This window comes from Takifugu flavidus, chromosome 6 (assembly GCF_003711565.1).
Source record: "Takifugu flavidus isolate HTHZ2018 chromosome 6, ASM371156v2, whole genome shotgun sequence".
NCBI lineage: Eukaryota > Metazoa > Chordata > Actinopteri > Tetraodontiformes > Tetraodontidae > Takifugu > Takifugu flavidus.
Genome location: NC_079525.1, coordinates 1,517,185 through 1,537,382, shown reverse-complemented (window position 1 = coordinate 1,537,382; position 20,198 = coordinate 1,517,185). Strand labels below are relative to the sequence as shown.

At 48.0% G+C, this 20,198-nt stretch overlaps 2 protein-coding genes across 4 annotated transcripts; both read right to left on the bottom strand.

Annotated features, from left to right (window-relative positions):
* Positions 1-45: 45 nt before the first annotated feature.
* On the bottom strand, positions 46-6,006 carry pld5 (phospholipase D family, member 5). Of its 2 annotated transcripts, none has more exons than XM_057036645.1 (10): positions 5,590-6,006; positions 4,109-4,245; positions 3,853-4,021; positions 3,531-3,639; positions 3,101-3,228; positions 1,986-2,183; positions 1,724-1,875; positions 1,492-1,654; positions 1,289-1,379; positions 46-737 (listed from the first exon to the last, which is right to left on the bottom strand). In XM_057036645.1, the coding sequence occupies exons 1-10, from the start codon at positions 5,620-5,622 to the stop codon at positions 484-486; spliced, it is 1,434 nt and encodes a 477-aa protein (XP_056892625.1). In that variant the 5' UTR covers positions 5,623-6,006; the 3' UTR covers positions 46-483. The 2 variants fall into 2 exon arrangements, with proteins under 2 accessions (XP_056892625.1, XP_056892624.1); XM_057036644.1 differs by having other exon boundaries at positions 47-737; positions 1,489-1,654; positions 5,590-5,999.
* A 3,437-nt stretch (positions 6,007-9,443) lies between these two features.
* Positions 9,444-20,170, bottom strand: cep170ab (centrosomal protein 170Ab). 2 transcript variants are annotated; one of them, XM_057035005.1, is made up of 20 exons: positions 20,030-20,170; positions 18,701-18,865; positions 17,248-17,386; positions 17,070-17,159; positions 16,872-16,950; positions 16,622-16,680; positions 16,397-16,538; positions 16,151-16,282; positions 15,606-16,043; positions 15,150-15,520; positions 14,909-15,037; positions 14,682-14,814; positions 13,095-14,555; positions 12,755-12,998; positions 12,557-12,665; positions 12,302-12,460; positions 11,887-11,975; positions 11,445-11,538; positions 11,077-11,128; positions 9,444-10,989 (listed from the first exon to the last, which is right to left on the bottom strand). In XM_057035005.1, exons 3-20 carry the CDS (start codon positions 17,350-17,352, stop codon positions 10,763-10,765), a joined length of 4,113 nt encoding a protein of 1,370 aa, XP_056890985.1. In that variant the 5' UTR covers positions 17,353-17,386; positions 18,701-18,865; positions 20,030-20,170; the 3' UTR covers positions 9,444-10,762. The 2 variants fall into 2 exon arrangements, with proteins under 2 accessions (XP_056890985.1, XP_056890986.1); XM_057035006.1 differs by lacking the exon at positions 20,030-20,170 and having other exon boundaries at positions 17,248-17,383; positions 18,701-19,287.
* Positions 20,171-20,198: the final 28 nt, after the last annotated feature.

Below are 20,198 nucleotides of genomic sequence, written 5' to 3'. Positions count from 1 at the left end.
CATTCATTTTGACATTGTATGAATGCAATGTGTGAAATCAACACTACCACAAGTATAAAGAATGTTTTATTAAGAGATGATAAACACCTGTTGCATAAGGTTGATTAAAGCCTTTTGTCAATATATATATATAAATATTGTTTAAGTGATAAATATGTATATTTCTAAAGGCGAAAACATAGATGAATATACACACAAATAATCGTGTACATCATTACACATTAGATTTAATATATGTTCCTGTTTTTAACATGGGTGCACCACTGAGTATGACAAATTGCTTGTATTTATATGTTAAATTTGAATATTGATTTCAATATTCATGCAGCATATCATGCTAATATAACAGTCAAGACTACATTGAGTAGTTAGATAAAGACATTCTTGCTTAAACCTGCAGCTGAATTAAATCTAATTCAGAACGTCAGCATGTCGTGTTCGGATCAGCCTTGAGAGTTTTTAACGTGCACAAACAGCTGCTTATCAATAAGAATTGTGGTTCCACTCATTTTCCTCATGGATCTCAGTATACATTTGATTTAAGTTTCTGAATTTGCCGTGACCGTCTCGATTTCCGTGCAGACTCTTAGAATAAGGCGACCTCCAGTCTCTTTCAAAAGCCGCTCTGACGTGTTCCACGATGGTCACTTCTCCCTCTGCAACGCTATTTTTCATCTTGACCACCAACCCAACACCCGCACTGAGGGCGAAGTCGATCCCGACCCAGTTGTGGTTGCCTGGAAGCAGCAAAACATTTTCATATGTACAATACACTAAATAAAAGCATAATAAAGTGTTGGGTAGACAAACTGTCACGTAAATCGAGTCAGCACAATGACACAACATCAAAACGAAACGTTATGTTGTTTTGCTGACTTGTAATTCGCCACAGTTACCACTAGATGGGAGTCATTCACACGTAACATCCACTGTATCTACAGAATAATTTAAGTATATTTATTATAAAATATGTTTAGTCTTTAAATGCCTTATGTATACAAATATATTCTTTATTACCAGGATATTATTTGGGTCTCAAACTTATATTGAAAATACATCAAGATTAAATAAATGCCATTAAAATCAATGGTGTTATTTATTTTTTAATCTATGATTCATTTGTTTTTACACAAACTTGACTGATAGTTGAAGGCTCTTGTGTAAAGTTTTACACTGTTGGACAAATTTGAGTTGTTAAGAGGAAGTCTTAACGTTTTAACACCTATTTCGTAAACACCGCACGCTCAAGGAAACGAAATGACCTCCCGACGGCTCTGGCGTGGCCTACCGATATAGACGGCGTTGTCGGTCACCATATATTTGTTGTGGTTGAGCCCGTGTTGAAGGTCGTCGCTGTGCTCCTTGTGCCCAAAAAACTTCTGCAACAACAGATTTTTTTCCACAAAATCAACTCGTGCGGCTGCCGCTTCAAGCATCGTTGTGGACACGCGAAACATTTCTGCCCGAGTGGATCAGGAGCTCGCCTACCACCTCTATGGAGCAGTTGATCAGCTGCGTGCAGAGAGACCTGAGGGAGGTGACGAAGTTAAAGGTGAGGGGGTGGGTCCTCCTCCAGAAGCTTATCAGGAGGCGAACTCTGACTCCCCTCAGCACCGCCGCCTCTCGGATCATCTCGTCGATAGGCGACCAGTACCTGTTAACGCAGCAGTGACCCTGTGAGGGGGGACCGCCGCCGCTGGAGGCCATATTTTATCATGTGTACCTTGTGACTGTGGTTCCTCGGTAAGGCCAGCTCAACAGAGGGAGGTAGTCCGTCACAGATATGAAGATGAACGTCTTTGCGCTCTGGATGACTTGATGGATGGCGTCTAAGTCTTTGGTGCGATATTTAGGGCAGAAGCGCTCAGGAGACGTCTGCAGAGGAGAGACATTGATCATACACACAAACCAGAAGAGAACACAGCTACCAGACCACACCAGTCAGGAGAACAAAACAATAAAGAATTAAAAGTGCTGTCGCTCACAGACACGTAGGCGACGGCCTGGCTGGAGTTGAGCTGCATCTCCAGCCCGTCGTGCCTCCCGTACAAGGCCGTGACTCTCTTGGACCAGATGGAGGGGATGTAGTCCTTGTCGTGGAGCTGCCAGTAGAACAGGAAAACTCGGTGCAGGTCCAGAGCCAGGCAGCTGCAGTTAAACACCATCACGCCAAGTTCTTTCCTCTGCGACAGAGCAAACAGCAGCAGCCTTCTAGGTCTCTCGTGTGGCAACAACAGTCGTCAGCACATGTAAACCCGCCTGAATTGGTGGTTTGAAGACTCGTGTGTTGCTAAAACAAGTCACAAGAAAAAGCTAATTTCAGTCATTCTCTCATTTGTTCACAAGCATAAGAACCATCCACACTAACGCCATCCCATATAAACCGCAGGGAATTCAGGAAACAGAATCAAATGGAACCTAGTGACGTCTCGTTCTGGTCTCTTTCCACTCTATTGGTCACTTCACTCCCTATGAACACACGTCTGTATAGCACATCCGTAAAGCTACTTTCCCGTTAGATTTCGGCGTTCCGCTGATATTAAACCTGGAAACAACAAAGCTGCATTCTGTGGTGGCGGTGCAAGAGACCTGGGATTGGTATGAGCGTGATGGACCTGATGAACACTCGCAGGAAGAAAAAAAAAAGTTGAGCTGTTTGAGCGTCATTAGCGTGGAGATGCAACAAAAATCCTTGATTGCTCATTTCCTTCGTCGCCTTTGTTCTACGACAGAAAAATCACCGCGGTGACAAGGTCAGAAACAAGATTTTCTCTGCAACGGGATGTTAAATTCCCCCCTGGTGTCTGATTAAGATGGAGAGTGTGTGTGTGTGTGTGTGTGTTTGGGGGGCAATCAACTCTACTTTATGTTTAAAGTTTTCTCAGGGCTGCTGAGGTTATCCTACCATCTTTTTAATTAAATGTGCACGTCATCTTAGACACTGGCGGACCGCAGACGAGCTGCTGGAGCCATCTGGGACCCCCTAAAGAAAACAGGCCGCACCTGAGCATTCAGAAGGCAGTGCGGGCGTGGGCAGAGGTGACGCAGCCGTTCTGGTTTCACACCAAAACACACCCCGGCGCTCGATGCGCTTGGTTACCTTGAAGAGTGACCTCCAGTCCATGCCGGCGCTCCCGATGTAAATGTGCTTGCGATCCACTATCCAGAATGACGAATGCAGCCCTCCCCTGGTCAGGGCTGTCATATTAATGAAGTGAACTTCTGCATCTGGATGCCGGCGAAGAAGAGGAGAGTCTGAGGGAGAGAACTGGAGAACATTCTGAGGAGCTGCCTGACAGCAGAGGGCAGCCTGACAGTTAAAAGGCTGCGGAGCCGATGTAGTTCGGCACATTATTCCGACCTTCAGAGTTCTATTACAGGTGCTGGGACGGTTCTGGTGCGGTGCACAAGGCTACATTTGCATTCTCTATGTCAGGTATGTGTTCTATTGCCATGCAGGCTTGGCGAAACTCGCTAAGGCTCTTTATTGTGCTTGGCTTTCATAAACCAGGGATGTGACAGCAACTCACTGTGTTCTGCCAAGGTCTTCAGTTCAGCTGAGTTAGTCAGACTGCTCACAATCTTCAGTTTAACCCCGCGAGACACCAGGCGGAGCAGCCTCTGGAACAGCAGCTGACCCTGATGGGGAGAGCAATGTTCTGCATCACTGTGGAGGAGCAACATTTCCAGCCTGTTAAAGGGGTGAAACAACTATAGACAACTCGGCAGGGTCGATCTCATTAAGAAGAGTCCTCTCAAATCCGCTTCGGAAATAATTGCTTGTCCTTTCACGGGGCACCTGGGAAATGTAGTCAGCAGGACTAAGAGGGAGAACACCGGGTCTGTTTGTACCTGTTTTGCTTCCACGTCCCAGGCGTTTAGATCCCAAACAGGAGAGACCATCTCCACCGAGTACCTCGCCTGGTCCAGCAGAGCATGGAAGCCAGCGGAGAGGGGGAAGCGTGGGCTGCCATCGGCGTGGAAGGAGAGGTGTTCTGGAATATTCTCCACCAGCTCGATTCTGAAAATCAGCACTGGGTTTTTAGGTTCCTGGAGCCACAAAAAGCAACAATTCAAAGAGATGATGTCCCCGTGTTGACCGCCTCACCGGCAGTCTCTGCTGCAGTTGTCCTCCGTGATGTCTTCTTCCACGTCCTCCCAGATGTTGACCGACGAGAAAATCAGGGCGACCAGCACGGCGAGGCAGCACAGCAGGGCAAAGTTGGCGATGCACTTCTGCTGGCTCTGGGTTGAGGATTCAAACACATTGGAAGCATCCAAAGCCAACACATCAACCACGACATCATCCATAAAAGCGTGTTTGTCTACAGCAGGAACCGTTGGCGTGCACGGGCCAGACGCCAGGCCGCAGAGCCGAGGGGAGTGGAGGTGGAACGCTCCCCGGCTGAAGGCGCACTGATGCAGATATAAAGCTCGCTGTAAGTAATATTGGAAACCGCTGGCTTATGCTGCTCCATATCAACTCGTTCTGAAGCGAATCCCAGCTGAATTGGGTTTTATGACCTCTGTGCCTGATGTTGTTTTTATGACAGGCGGTATTAAGGCAATATGTTTGTGCTTGCATGTGTGGTGTTCAGACTGGGCTGGTGTTGCCAAATGACGCTGCTGAACCCCCAACCCCCCCCCCCCCCCCCCACACTTCCCGCCTGGGCAGTCTTGATTTCCAATATTTTTCTATCTCACTTACCAGGGCGGATTTCCTGTCTCTGCCCTGTTGGGGCCTGTCCTATCCACTCCTCCTATACTTGATCTCACAGATGATGCATTGTGTTCGTAACCAGCAGTGTCAGAGGAAAAAGACAATTGATCACGCCGGGAGCCACAAAGCTCGGAGGGAATCGTCTCCGCGCCGCCGGCCTGAGACGCCGAGGCTGCAGCCAGCATCATTTTGCCGTCCTCTGAGACCGGTGAGCTTCTCAGCAGATTCACAGAGTCAAGGACCGCGTTTGATTTGTGGAAGTAACGGCCTGGATGGGAAAAACTTGTGCTGCAGACGTGAGAGAGCGACGTCAGGGGACACAGAGACTGCCACCTCTGTCACCATGAGGACTTAGAATAGGTGATGACAGTTCTACTATTCAGGCCACTGGATGTGTTTGTTTCCTTTTTCCCCAGTTAAACTGAGATGAATATGATGAATAATTAATTATTGAGTTTTTTATTTTCAATTGGGTGGCCAAAACTGTGCGTAAAAGTTCAAACATTCATTCATTTATTCATCTATACATATTTAAAGAAATCGGAATACACAGAAGACGAATAACATAAAATAGCATTTAACTAAGAGGATAGATTTTTCATTATTTCTTAGCTTTTCTTTGACCACGTTGACTTTTTATTTGGAGTAAAAATCCATTCTTTGATGATGGAATTGCCGAATTATTGCAGTAAACACAAGTTCACGCAGTTTCCCATGATTACGTGCATGCCATGATTAGGGCAGCAGTCAACTTCCCTGAATCACTCATGATACTCGCCAGATATGTGCACAAACGTGCACAAGCAGAGTGGAAACACTGGAAGCTTAAATGGACTAAAAACCAAGCAGAAGAGGCTTGTAAACGTCACCTTTACTGGCTCCTGTGGGGCTGGTCCCGCCATGAAAGCAGCACTCCTTCAAACTTCCCTGACAGATGTGAAACAGCAGCTCAGCTCCGCAGGATGATTTGCCCCCGCCGGTGTCGCCCGCCTCTCACTCAGATCCTCTCTGGTCTCCTCGCTCTTCATCCTGCGGGTTCTTTACTGGCCTGACTGGAGGTCTGCGAGCACCTCGCTGCTCCGTTCCCTGACACCTCCGACTGCGCTGCTGTGTGCATGTGTGTGTGTGTGTGTGTTTGTGTGTGTGTGTGAGGAAGACCAGCCCCTCTCTTGTTCAAGCAGCCAATGCAGTAGCTTGGAGCCCCTCCTTTTGCTCTTCTTTCTTTATGTGCATCTTTTATTTTTCATATACCTTATGAACAATCCTTAGCTGACCAGGCAGTACAGCACACACACACACACACACACACACACACACACACACACACACACACACACACACACACACACACAGAAGGAAAGGGAGCATATACAGTATTTCAATGTAAAGCCTTCCATTGATATCTGAATATAATTACTTCCATCCCTTTATTCGTCCACTTTATCCTCAGATGAAAACAGCTCGGCCCAGAACAACAGATGCTCCAGGCTGCCGCTGTTTGGGAGGATGGCGCTCGGAGAGGAGAAAGCAGAACCTGATGAGGGACGAGCGAGAAGGATGCCAACAAAACGTTGTTCCTCCCTCACATCTTGGAAGATCTGAGGTGAGGGTTATGATGAGAGCGCCATCACAGAGATCTCACAAAAGTGCTGGGGGCAGCATCCGTACACACGATCAGAGGGATTTAGCTCATCAACACCACAAAATGTGTAACTTGCTTTTCCGACAATATAATATGTGGGAATCATCTCTGGGAAAAGATTTGTAATCCACTGGCAGTGCAAAACCTGATCTAGATGCTGCTATTGGGAGGATTAATGGATCATATATTGTTGGATTTCATCTGGATAAACAGGAGAAACTGCTATGACTTTGCCGAGGACGACTTGTGGATCTGCGAGTCCGAGCCGGAGGAGACGACCCGGCAGTGGAAGCTGCTGTGTCCGCGCTCAGGTCGCCCTCTGCACGTCACCCCGACTGCGAGGGACGAAGAGCGAGACAGAAATAGCTGGAGCGGTTCCCAGGAGAGCCAACACGTCTTAAAGCTGAATCAGTGCAGGCGGGCGGGGGGGAAACACTTCCAGACAAACAAAATTAGAGTGTCACTATTGCTCCGTCACTGGCAACTTTTACGTGACAGAGCAGGAGGCGAAACCGGCGACCTGGAAATAAAATCCATCCGCTGCCCTCTTACCGCCACGATCCGATACTCGACGTGGTTGAGTGCGCCCAGGCACCGTCTGCCATGTTCTCCGGTTCCCAGCTGGAAGGACAGTTTTTGTGCACTGCCGATCAGAGGTCAGAGGTCACGGCAGCCAGCTTTGCGTAGTTTATGTGATTATTTGCTAATGTGCTGACGCTCGCTACAACAATTATAAATAGGACTCACCTTTGAGGGTCACCCGTTGTGGTCCTCTGAGGGTCACAGCGTGGCATGTGAGCGCGCACGTGTGCCTGGGATATCTCCTCCTTTTCTGTTTTATTACCGTTTGTTTACGTTTCAGGCCTGTAGTCCTCGGTTTTGACTCACTAAATGAAAAAAAAGCCATCCAAATTAATCCAGCGCTCTGAAAGCGAAGGATGACTCAGTGGAGGTGATTCACCTTCACACCAAGAGGACCAACAGCAGGATTCCACGTGGTTTTTTAATATTAGTTGCGGTGACGTCATTCTCGGTGTGATATATGCTGAGTGAAGGCTTGAGGGGCAAAACGCAACTCTAGACGCCCGGGCCTGGTGCCAGGAGCTGCGGATGGGGCAGGGAGAGGTGTGGAAAACAAGGATCCTCCAAAACCATCTTGTCCATCATCATCATCACGTGTGAAGCTCCATTCACGCAGGCTCTCTTTCCTGGCTTTATCACATCTATCACAAAGTTAGAGTTTTGTCATTATTGGTCTATTGTTGTCCATTGACGTAATGAGGGAACAGCAAAGCTTTGTGTTTTCCTAGCAAGGAGACAGGTCCAGGTCCTAATCTGGGTTAATCTGGTGCGGTTCATGAATTTGTCTTCACATTCTGGAGCGTTCATGTCATCCATCCTCATACAGTCAGTAGATGCACATCAGCTGATGAAGCTGGGGGCCGTCAAGAGGCTGTAAATATCATCTGTATTTCAGCTTTTTGGAAAAGAATAAAATCTCTTGCAGTTTTTAAGGGATAGAGCTCTTACAGATTTTAAAGATTATCTTTTTAAATTCATATTTAAAGCTTCTAGGATTCCAATGTTTCAGTTAATCACTTTGGCCTCAAAGCGAAACAAATCTAGGGAGCGTTTATATTAAAAATACCCAAACTTTCCCTGAAAAATAGAGTTCCTGTTGGAGGGCAGCATCAAGATTCCCTGGAATTCTTGAGGGGCGTGGCTGCGTGGTGAATAATGCTGATGGGTCACACAAACGTTCACCTTTTCACTCTTTCATGAACCCCCCCTCTCAAAGCCAGTGGGCAGCTGAAGATTCCAACAAACGTCACTTCAAAAATGGAGCAAAAAAAAGAGAAGATAACACACAGAAACAACGTCATGAAAAGCTGAAGAAGCTTAACCAACTTTGTAACAAGCTGTCACTGTTGCTGTCCATTGGGGACCCCCGAGGAGGTGTGGGGGGGGTGGAGGTGGGGGTGGGGGTCGACCTTGGCTCATCTGACAGTTTCATTGATGACCTGGGAGCTCCTGCCTGCCTGTCGGGGCTCCACACACACAGGCGCTATCACCCCTGTCGATGTCACTGATGCCGTCTGTACACTGCGAGTCCTGTCTGAGGCTGCAGCAGCGACAGCTCGAAAGAAGGGCAGGTGTGTGTGTGTGTGTGTGTGTGTGTGTGTGTGGTCTCGCAATTGGACACACAAATTAAATGATTGGAAATCTATAGAGTATGCTGAGGCAATTTCCCTTAGATCAAACTACAGTGTCATTTCCCCATTGCAACCTGGGAAATACCTTTAATCTTAACCTTTGAATGAAAATACGGAAAATAAAATTACAATTACAATCTACAAATCAATCACTATGAAAGAAAGTGATATTTTAAGAGAGATCCAACATCATGAGCATCATTATTGCTGCAGTGATGTAGGAGTTTTCTGTTTGTACCCTGCTTACTTCTTATTCGGGTGGGTTCTTGCTAGGAGATGATTCTGCTGAGCTGTTCAACCTGAGAAACTCACTGATCCAAATGACCTATTAGCTAATGTTGGAGAAAATGTGATTGCAATTCCAGGAATGGAAGGATGCATGAAAAGGAAGTTGAGCTGGCTAAGACATCAGACCTGGGTAATGATTGAATGAGCACATGTATTTGGTGGTGAGAGCTGCTCGCAGGCAGCCTGAAGAGGTGAACAGTCGACGTCAGGAAGCAGCCTGTAAACACCAGTTTCGACTTTTCAGGAACACGATCGTGTCCGTGGGCAAACTGCTGACACGTCGTTTTTCCTCTTCCTGTTGTTTTCCCTCCCCGAAGCCCTTAATCAGAGACAATTTTAACAGTGGAATAGGGAATCAGCTTCACTGTCATCTAACTGATAACAGAAATGTGCTTCAAGAATATACATGATGAGCATTGTGTGCGTGATGCAGCGACATTGCGATATTTAGAAGACAAATTCAGTGCTAATTCTAATGTTTACACCCATTCGGAGGCTTTTGTTGGAATCATCTAATGTGTGACATGGAGTAGAACACCAGACCAATAAAATCAGAGAAAAGAGTCCTAATAAAAAAGAGTCCATGAATAACATGCATTTTATTGTAAATGAGACAAACACGAGTATTCCAAGGTTGACATCTAACTGAACAATATTACAAAGCAAATTTGTACAAAACACCCCCCCCCCCCGAAAAAAAACACAAACCAAAAAAAGAAAAAGCTTGAGAAAGGCTGAGACTGAACTCAGGACAGACTGCAAGCGCCGTATGAATCTTTATTAAAGTGGTTTCGGCTGAATTCTTCTCCACAGTTCTGATCAGGATACATTCATGTGTAAACTTCGGTACGAGGCAAAGACGTCGCGTCACTGCATCTTCGATACTGTTATATGATGCAGGGCGTGGAGGTCGCCGCTGTCTATGCTGGTTCAAACACAACACTGTTATTAAGAAAGCTACTTGGAGGTGGGGGGATGGGGGACATCATAAAGGAACACACCGGCAACAACCTCTCTTCACCGTGATCGTCTCCAACTGTCCTGACTCATATCCAGGGGCACTTGTGACAAAGCATAGCTGCTTAAACTCTTCCGGGGAGCTAATTTAATCGTCTTTTAAACGCACATGGAGATACTCTGCTGCACCGGTGTTGGATGATGGTCCAAGAGCGGGGAAAAAAAGGGAATTTTAGACTGGAACATTTACACTGGCCTGGACTGTTACAGTTCTTTTCCATGGAAGTAACCAACATGGCTTTACTGATGGAAAATCATTACTGACACAGCTCTCTGGGGAGTGCGTCCGGCATAGCAAACATACGTTTCTGTTAATAATAATTCTTTTTATCATGTAAGTGTAGTAGAACACTGTGACTGGATCAGGTCTTGACACTGTCCCACCTTCTTCGGGTTCCTTAGTTATCATCAGTTTAGTCGTATTGATGAGCTTCTGACTGTTCAAGGATAAAGAATTTGGAGTAAACGTGACAGACACATCGTGTCAGAGCCATCGTCAGCGTATCCGCGGAACTACATGCACATGCTCCAGCTGCTGAGGGGCGTTGGAGGTCGAGTTAGAACACACACACACACTTCAGTCTGACAGAACAGACTGACTCCGACCCTAAATGTTTGATCTGTCATCTCTTTGTGGACGCTGAGAAGAAGCTGCACACAAGCACAGATGGACGGCTGTATATCTTTGCTGACTGCGTTCTTTTTGATTTTTTTGGGTTCTATAGATTTAGGTAGCAGGGACAGATACAGTGTGACTCCCTCTTGGTCTAAAACTGAAGATACTATCTGCTTCCATGACTTTTGGCGTACGAGGAACTTAACAGACGTGTTCTGCCTTTTTCTCTTTTAGTGTCAGGAGCAGGTTTCTGAGCTGCCTGGAGCTCATTTGGCCCCTTCTGTCTGATCTGAAGGTCCACCTGGGTTTGTAGCCAGCACCACAGGTCTGGAGGGAGGGAGTGGACCAGATGGAGAGGTTCCAGGTCCAGGCTGCAACACTGGTAGCCCATGCGGAGGTCCTGGGTTGAGGTTTGGGTCAGTCAGAGGACTGGTCAGGCCCAGATTTGACAGTGCATCCAACGTGCCATCTGGGTCCACCATCATGTCGATTACTGTTAGCAAACGAAAGGAAAATGCTCAGAATACTGTAAAAACCTCAAAAACATGCACATAGAATTAAAAAAGAACCAAATTAATACCAAGCAGTTGTTGCTCCACCCTTTTTAAGTCTTGAATAATGCTGGAGAGCTCCTGTAGAGGCCAGAAATCAAAGGAAAATATTTAAGAAGAAATGATGTAAGGAATGGAGTTTACTGCCTCTGCCGTCCTCCATCCTCATTATGGATGATTTGTCTGTTACATTTTGTAATACACAGCAAAAGACCCACTGAGGCTATACTGCTGATCAGCATTATAATGAGGAGAACATCAATAGTTGAACAAAACAGACATTTTAATTTAGACCAAATTGGAAAAAAACCCTTGAGCCTGGCTCTGCATATTTTACAAATGTTGCCGTCTGGTCTGTTTGGAAGCTTTTAGCAAGAATGTAATGAAGGATCATCACCTTGTTGGAGCTCTTCAGTACTAAGGAGTCATGTTCTGACTGCAGTTTGCTCTCAATCTCTTCCCACTTTCTCTCTTTATCCTTGAAAAGGATCCTGGAAGCGAAAATAGACCAATGTAAAGCCCATGAAAACATTTTAGCATACATCTTGACAGGTTAGCTGACAGTTAAAATGATTGACTCCAACACTGGACTGTAAATTATAGCAATAAAGCTGGGCGTTTCTAGCCAACATCTGTGCGCTAATGAGAAAGACGTGCCGCCGGCTGTGCAAATCTTTGTGATGTGCCACTCAGATTGTGCCGATTGTCCCAGTTTTGATCTGAAAGGCTGGCAGGAATCTTTATGTTCCTTACTTTGATGATTCTTTCCTGCTTTTGCCCTCTCCATCGACGGGAGCGTGTGTGCTGTAAACCAAGTCCGTGTTTCTCAATGCACTCACCTGATTTTGCAGGCGGTTTTCTCGACATATTGACGTATCCTCGTTGCGAGTTGAAACACAGATACCAGAAGTAAACTGTCCATCACGGCCTGATAAAGAGAAACATCATGACTTGATTTAGTGAGCTGTTGGTAAAGAATGAAAAAGTTGATTTCATCTGATCAGCCTTCGTGTAAATTGGTTGCTATTGGCTTTGGGTCCTCTTACAAATTTCTCGTTGTAGAATGAATATATGCAAAAGGTAGAGAGCGCCCCCTGGTGGAAGACCGGTGCATGGGGTGACTAGATCCCATCAAAACCAATGTGGGGGAATGTGGAGTCTTGGGTGGGTCACGTTTAAAATCGACACTAATTAATCTCTGCGCAGCACGTTGGAGCATAGAATAGATTTCTTTAAATTTAAATTTAAACTTGCCTCTTCTCTGTTCCACGTCTGTCGTCGGATGGAGCGGGTGCTCTTCCCACCAGCGGTGGAGCCCCTTGGGCGTAATTCTACAGATTGCCCATTTTTCCCCAAAATGCCGCTGTGCTCTGGTGGTCCACTTAATTCCAAGCCATCATCAAACACATTTTCCTACGAACAGAGAGATATAATAGAGTAGAATGTTTTTGGTACTTCAACATGCAAATGCATACATAGAAGAGAGAGAATGTATTTTTCAAGTGTTACCATAATTCCTGGATCGGTGGCTGCAGGACTCACTGAGTCAATTTCCCCTGCCACATCGTGAATTTCTCTGGCGAGCATGGCGAGGTCTTTGGCCAGGTCTTGACTAATCCTGATTAGCAAACATGAGCACACAAAGTTAATATGGAAGTTTACATGGTATGTAAATATGCTACGGCTGCAGCTCTCAGAAACTAGAACCTGGCTATTTCTTCGCTGTGTGCCGTCCAGTCTCTCATGTACTCCTCATGTTCCCTGGACTGCTGCTTCACAGGAGCCAGACCTGGGGGACTAGGAGAGGCTGGAGCGGGACCACTTAGCTGGGCCACGCGGGTGGAAGAGAAGGGTCGTGTCTGGCCCTGTTTGGATTTGTGACGGTTGGAGCCGTACTCGTCCTCCGAGGTGGAAGCGTATTCCACGGGAACGCGACGCCACCGAGAGACGGCTGGCGGAGAAGCGGATCAGATGATGGATGTGATGTGCAATATTTGACATTGATGCTTAACAAATCAAGAAAGAACGCACACAATGATGTTCTTACATGCTTGTGTGACGTGGGCAGAAGTGCCTTTGCTCTTGTCGGGCAGCTTGGAGGCGCTGTTGGCCCTGGCTCTGGGTCCAGACGCTGCAGGGACGTTAGATGTTCTTAATCCCTGTTTGAAGGCGTATTCACCGGCAGCGCCCCGAGCTCCGAACCCTCTTGTTCTGGTCACAGTGGCCTCCGAGTCGCTCTGGGCCGATGGAGAACCCACTCTCGGCCTCCTCGGCTGTGCCAGCGCTTCTATTCTAGATATTCCCCTCTTCGCCATCCCCGTCCTGGACGTGGAACTTGTGGTAGAGGCCTCAGAGGCGACCGACATCCGGTCCAGGTCGGCGGGTTCTGTGTCCGATGAATCTCCGAGACGGGCTCGTCTGAGCAGAGACGTCCGTGTGGGCCTTGGTTTGGGGACGTTCGATGTCTTAGTGCCGACAGAAGAAGCTGCAGCCGGAGGGATTTTGGCCCGACTCGTCTTGGCGGCGGCGCCCGCCGTGCTCCCGGTCTGGGCTCTGCTCTGGGAGCTCTTACAGACCCGTGTCGACGTCATCTGGGAGTCCGAGAGGAGCGAGTTTGAGTTGATGTCATCATCTGTCAGGTCTAAGGAGGTCCAGGGCTGGCTGGACTGTGACGGACCGGGCGTTCTGCTCTTTGCTCTCCTGTCCTGGGAGTCTCGGGCGCCGGCGGGTCCTTTGTTGGCTGAGCACAAAACCGTCTTCTCCTTCTGCTGCCCCGCAAGCGTGCGGCGCTTCTGGATGACTTTCCGCGCTCCGTCCGCCTGACTGACCGTGCTGGTGGTGTCCACGTCTGACTCTGGTGATACGGAACCTTCAATGGACTGACTCGGAGGATCACCTTGGTCTGATACCGTTGTTTCAAGGAAAGCGGCCACAGCTTCGGAGTCTTTCTTGAGGGTGGCGGTGTCGACGGCGTGCTCCCGCCCCTGAACTGTGCTGCGGGTCAGCCCATCGATCCGAGGAATCAGCTCAATGGGAACGTTGGAACTTGGCTTCTCTACGGTGAAGCTTTCCTGTCTCAACAATGGTTTCCCGCTATTTTCCCTGGATTTTTCCTCCTCCTTTTTCCTTCTCTGCACCTCTTCCTTTCTTTTTTCCCCACTGGTCAGCGGACGAAGGGGTAGCTTGGCCGCCGCTCCTGACTTTCCCGACCTGCCGCTGTCCTGTGACTTGGCTGGCGAGGAGCGACTGGGGCTGCTGCCATGGCTGCCGGCGCCTCCGGTGCCATGGGCAGTACGGTTCTTTCCCCTTTCCGCCTTCTCCTGCAGGTTTTCCTTCTCCTGCAGCTCTGTGTCTTGCTTCTCTCCGAGATCCACTCGTAGACCTGAGCCCGAGGTCCTCCTTCCCAAGACGAGCTCCTCTCCGGGAAGCTGCGGCAGGATCCTCCTCTTGCGCTCCGTGTGGCCGGATGAGGCAAAAGAAGCTGAATGGCTGGATTCGTTTATTTCAGCTGGAAGACGAGATTAATATGTCACATCTAAACGGGAACATTTTAACAGTTTAATGACTTTTATTTGGAATAATTCTCTCGCGATACTCGGCACAATGCAAAAATAGCTGAAAACTGTGTGTGCACCTCGGTCCTCTGCGACCATGATGTGACTCTCCCCTCCTGATCCCTCAGGGTCGGTCCTAATGTGACTCGCTGCCAGAGTCGCCCACTGGGACACCCATCGAGGACCTCCCACCACCAGCTCCTCGGGTAGAACCTGAACCAGGAGACACAATAAATGCCATGAATCAATGAGGCCTCTGAAACAGCCGCCGCCGGTGGACGGCTTCTGAAGTGTTGGGAGCTTGGACCTCTCTCTCTAAGTGTCCGTGTTTTCCTCCGTCCCCTGTCCCAGACCACTGGGGGGTGATCCTCTGTCTTTGGTCAGCACCGGCCAACCTGGACACACACAGAGGCTCTTGCTCATCCACTCCAAACACCTGCAACATTCAATGTGCATACACACCCATATGGGAATGGGCGATTTACGATCCGAAGCCAATTCAATCAACAGAAACGTCAATGACATGAATTCAAAGTCTCCCTCTCCACCTTATCAATCCGTTTCTGGGGTTCCTCCTCGTCACCTTCACCATTGTCCAGCTCTACGGTGTACGTTCCTCTGTCGCTGTAATCGTCCCGGCGGGGGTGGTAGCGCTCATCACGGCCAGCCTGCTGGTGCAGCGCTGAGCCGTGCCGCCTCTCCACGAGTCCACTCGGAACTTTGGGATTGGGGGACTTGCGTCGACGCGCAGGACTCTCCTCCTCCGCAAAGAGCCCCTCTGGCACGTTGGCTCGCCCCTCTCTGATCTTCCCCGCGCCTCCCCACAGCCCCCAGGAGCGTTCCTCTATGGCTGCTGCCCTCTGCTCCTCTCCGAGTGCGTTCTCCGAGTCGCTCTGGGTTCCGTCCTCGTGCTTACTGTCTGGGATGGTTGAAAAGAAAATCGGAATCTAGTAAAAGGGGGTTACGAAGGAGGACCTGCGTGGAGACATGCCGCGCTCACGCACCTTTGAGACTCCTGAGGTGTACAGGAACATCGCTCTTTACGCTTTCTCCTTCATCTTCTGCAACGATGTCTTTCAGAGTCAGCGGGAGCTCGTTCTGGGCGAGCCAGTCAGCAACCTTGACCTCTGCGGCCACCATGGCCGTCTGGAGTGGACTCAGCTCCTCTCCCACTGCCCTCTTAGGGCGTGGTTTGGCCTCGGGACCCACCTTTGTCACTCGGTCTTTGACAGTCACTTTACCTGTCGCCCCAGAGTCAAACTCGATGGTGAAGGAGGCGTGGCCATGGGAGGGTTCGGCAGCAGAAGATGCACCGGTCTCCTGTGCACGTGAGAGGGCCTCCCCGCTCACTTTAGCTGCCGACACAGTATCTTTGGTTGGGATCTCAAAGTAGCTGGGCTCCTGATTGGCAGGTTTAGGTACTTCCGCACCTTTTTTGTTGTCTGAGGAAAGGAATCATGTAAAACTCTCCTAATTTGTGGATTTGGACATAAATGTATTGAGGACAAACATTTAAAACAACTCAACTACAACGCTGAGGAGAAAATACCTGTTTCCACCTTTTCCCTCTTCCGATCCGACCTGTTTTCCTCAGGCCTCCCAGATTGATCAGCGTCTTCGTCTCCCCACCAGGCAGGTTGGCCGTACAGGGGCGTGCCTCTGTGTAATACTGCTATGTCCCCTAGACGGGCAAAAAGATCAATAAAATCACAGTCTTTGAATGCAGGACGCCTGATTTGTTTCATCAACTAGCACCATCAAGGTGTGCGTGTAAACCTGCTTACAGTAACCTCACCTGTCGTCTTGTCCTCGGGGGGTTTGGCGGTGGCCCCCTCACATGCTGCTGCTGCCTCCGGGGGCTTTACTTCAGGTTTAGATGACTCGGCCGCGGGGGGTTTCTTCTGACTCAGCTGAAGCTGGCTGCTCAACTTCTCATGCTGACAACGAGAGTTCAGAGACCCTCTTGAATCTTTGAAATGAAAGAAAAAAGCCTCCTGCTCATCGCCACGTTGCAATTTACCTTGAGCGCTTCCTCGGGAATATGCAGCTCTCCCCGAACCACCGTGAACAGGTTGGGATGTGAGACGGGTTAAGGTAGATGACACTGAGGGGGAGGTTAACCGAGAAGCCTCAGCCTCGTCTATAATGCAAGCGGCTTCAGCCCACGGGAGGTTCACAGCGTTTGGAGAGCAGATGAAGTTACAAAGTGGCTGCACATGAGCTGAGCTAGCGCCCTCACAGGTGGACCCAGGTGGACGGTCAAAGGATATCATATCCAAACCTCAGTTTGTCCTCTATTTTCAGGGTGACGTAGCTTTGTTCCTGAATCCTGACGTCGTTCACAAACGTCTGCAGACACCAGCAAAGTAAAGATAAACAGCAACGGCAGCTGGATGCACATCTGCCGAGACGTGTCGGAGGTTTGTGCATCCGAGCAGGGAGTAAACATCTCAAATCTCCACACTCACCCCATTTAAGCTGCCCAGGTCTTTGACCTTGTGCTCGTCTGTATCGGGCTCGTAGTTGATGACGGCGTGCTGTTTGTCCACGCTGCGAGACTAAAACACACACAGTCCAGTCAATCAGTGTAATCCAGCCTCCGGATGAGCGACGGCCCACGGCTAGCATCTGGAGCAGCGACCGTACCTGCAGCATGAGCTCGCAGTCGTCCCTCCCGACAAAGATCATCTCCCTGGGCAGGCGATGGCGTGTCCCCCCGCCGCTCACCAGGAACCAAGAAGTAAGACTCATGGCTGCCTTCACCTTTGGCCTTTACCACATCCTGCTGAGGACAGGACCACTGTTAGCTCATAGTATTCATCTATCCAGGGGTCTAATTAAGTCCTTCTGGCGTCCTGACAGGCATAAAGAGAGCCTGAAGCTGTTCATCTGTGCATGTGTTGTATACACTGTGGCTATTTTAGGAATCACTGCAGGATGCTCACATCTGCCTCGGAAGAGCAGCAAACCAAAGAAAACCTGAGTTTCAAGTCCGTAATAGACTGTTTTACGGAATGTTTGTCAGTTTATAATTAGCCCATCACAGATCTGCTGGATCATTGATGAAAACTAAATTACAAAGCTCAAGCACACAGAAATGCTTTTATATAATTTAGCTGGAAGGTGCAAAGAGACCGATACAGATTGATGACCGAGGCAGGAGGCTGGGATCTTTTCTGGAGGTTCTCATATGATTCCCGTGTTGTTGGGAGAATCGCCATCAGCACAACGGCTCTTTTGAGCGAGACAATCAGGCGATCGTGCCTGTGCGGGAGCATCACGGGCCCTGCTGACTCACACTGACAGAGCCACGCTTGGATTAGTGGGATACAGCCTAATTACACACACTGGAGGTATATCTGGGACTCATGGCTTTGTTTATGCATCAGTACATCCCAATGGGACCTGACAACCCCCCACCACTCCTCTCGTTCTCCCTCTCTCTTTCTCTGAAAGAATGGACAGGTTAACCCTTTCAGTGGCCTGGCATTACTCTGGCCCACATTTTCCTTTCTGGGACGCTTGACCACACACGGCTCCATCCAGTCCCAGATCTCTGCCTGCTTCACATGACAGCACATCATCCCAGCGCATCACTGAGATCACCAAAGGGTTGAAATGGTCCAATGGCTCAGCAGGGTTATTAGCCCAGTTAGGCCAAATCTCAACCTAACTGCGTTCATCATGAAGCCATTTAATATTGACAGCTGCTTTAGGGAAACATTTCTCTAACATAATCAAATGTCGTATGTAAGATGATCTGATCATAGGTTTAAAGGCATAATAAAACGTATAGCTACGGTGTGGCTATTATCGGACCTGTCATCAGATGCGCACTGATCATTCAGGATATTCACGTTTATCTACTCTTCTGTTCAAACGGAAGCAAATGCAGGCGTATTTTTTTTACACGTTAACCAGGATGGAGAGCATCAGCTAATGTACAGCCGAAGCTCTCACGTTATGGACGACATCCTGAACGCAGTCGCTCAAGCGCAGCGATGCTCTCTTCTCCGTCTCCAATCCGCGTGCACAGACAGACAAGACGCCGCGTTGGTCACACGCCTGAAAACAGCGGAGGAACACGAATGTCACTCACCAGGTGCCCTATGGAAAATCTGCATCCGATATGTAGAAGATTACGAGCAGTGCTGCCCCTCGGAGCCTGCCGCCCAGCCCAGCTCCTGCTGCACCGCTCCACCTTGGCCTCGTGGCGGCGCTCCGTGCGTGCGCACAGGGAAGAGGAGGTTATGTAATCCAATAACTAAACCGTGAGGGGTAATACGGAATCAGCGATGGTACCATTTTCACGGTCAGTGGGAGATGGACACAATACAGGGAGGAAACAACACAAAGCTGCTTTATGTTTTAGATCTTTAGTTGATATATAATTAAGCTGTAAAGTTGAAATTAAAGATTGCATTTTATTTTATAATCACACTCCTGCTTAAAGACTGGTTCTGTGGCAGCTAATATTCTTCTATTGAGACACTGTTTAGTAAGATTGACATTCACAATTCAGAGCACAACAGTGTCAACACATTAATAAACACCTGGTGTCAACCTGTGCGGAGACACTAGAGGGCGCCAAAGTGCTACGATATAAGAACTAAAGCACAGTTTTTAATGACGTTGACTAAATTATTAATATTCACGCTTTCGATAAATAAGGCATCTATTAGCCAGCAATTATTTACATAATAACGAAACATAGTAGAAAACAAAAATATTATTTGGCTTTTAACTTCCTTTGTTTCTTAACAGATTTTCCGTGTATTTGTTTAATTTTTCCACGTTCTTTTGGAGAAATTGTTGATCTTCCGGTTATATAGAGGCGAAATAGATATAACTTTGGACCATATAAAGAATACTAAAAAAAATAATCAAGCCTTATGCTGGACTTTTTTTGTGTTCACAACTGCGCAAATGTTCTAAGACTTTGGAATAGTCACGAACAAAACGCAAATCTGAACGCAAATCCTTTAAATATATATAACCGGTTCTAAATTCAGGCTCAATCTTTTTATTTAGTCGGTCACACCGACCGACTATTTTTATTTTATTCTATTACGTTGATGTTAACATGAACGTATCTTTGACATCAGCTTCAGGCCGTGCGAGTTCATCATTAGGCCTACGTTGCTGCACCCTCTTTTAGAAAGCTCATTAAGCTCCCATAAGTTTGCACTTGCTTTTATTTTTCTTACCCATATCAAATAAGTACATCCAAACAAAAACACAGGCGAACAGAGACTATAAAACATAAAAAATCTAGATAATCCAAAAGGATTTTCCATATTCCTCTCCACAAATCCACATAACCACTGAATATTTAAATCAGATTGAAACTAGTCTCTAATGAATATGAATCGAGCAGGAGCACATCAGCGCTGAAAGACGCGCTCCTCCGCTCCCATGGATGACTTACGTCTCTCTCTCCCTCTCCCTCTCTCTCCTAAGCCCGCCCCGATGCCCTCCGTCCATTGGTGTCTTCAGGGTCCCCCCCGTCCCTCTCCAACCTCTTTCCATAGGTAGTCCATAATGAGTGTCCATTGGTCTTTATTATGGCTCGTCCCCCCTCCCACTGGCCAGCGTCG

Bases quoted from the DNA above. Each gene is read 5' to 3' on its own strand.
- pld5 (XM_057036644.1), bottom strand. From the start codon at position 5,622: ATGGCGGGACCAGCCCCACAGGAGCCAGTAAAG. The intron at 4,246-5,589 runs GTGACGTTTACA...TCCTCAACCCAG, and splicing joins CCCCACAGGAGCCAGTAAAG to AGCCAGCAGAAGTGCATCGC. The intron at 1,380-1,488 runs GTAGGCGAGCTC...CTGTTGTTGCAG, and splicing joins TCAACTGCTCCATAGAGGTG to AAGTTTTTTGGGCACAAGGA.
- cep170ab (XM_057035005.1), bottom strand. From the start codon at position 17,352: ATGAGTCTTACTTCTTGGTTCCTGGTGAGCGGCGGGGGGACACGCCAT. The intron at 15,521-15,605 runs GTGCGTGAGCGC...CAACCATCCCAG, and splicing joins ACACCTCAGGAGTCTCAAAG to ACAGTAAGCACGAGGACGGA. The intron at 11,976-12,301 runs GCAAGTTTAAAT...TCTCTTTATCAG, and splicing joins AGACGTGGAACAGAGAAGAG to GCCGTGATGGACAGTTTACT.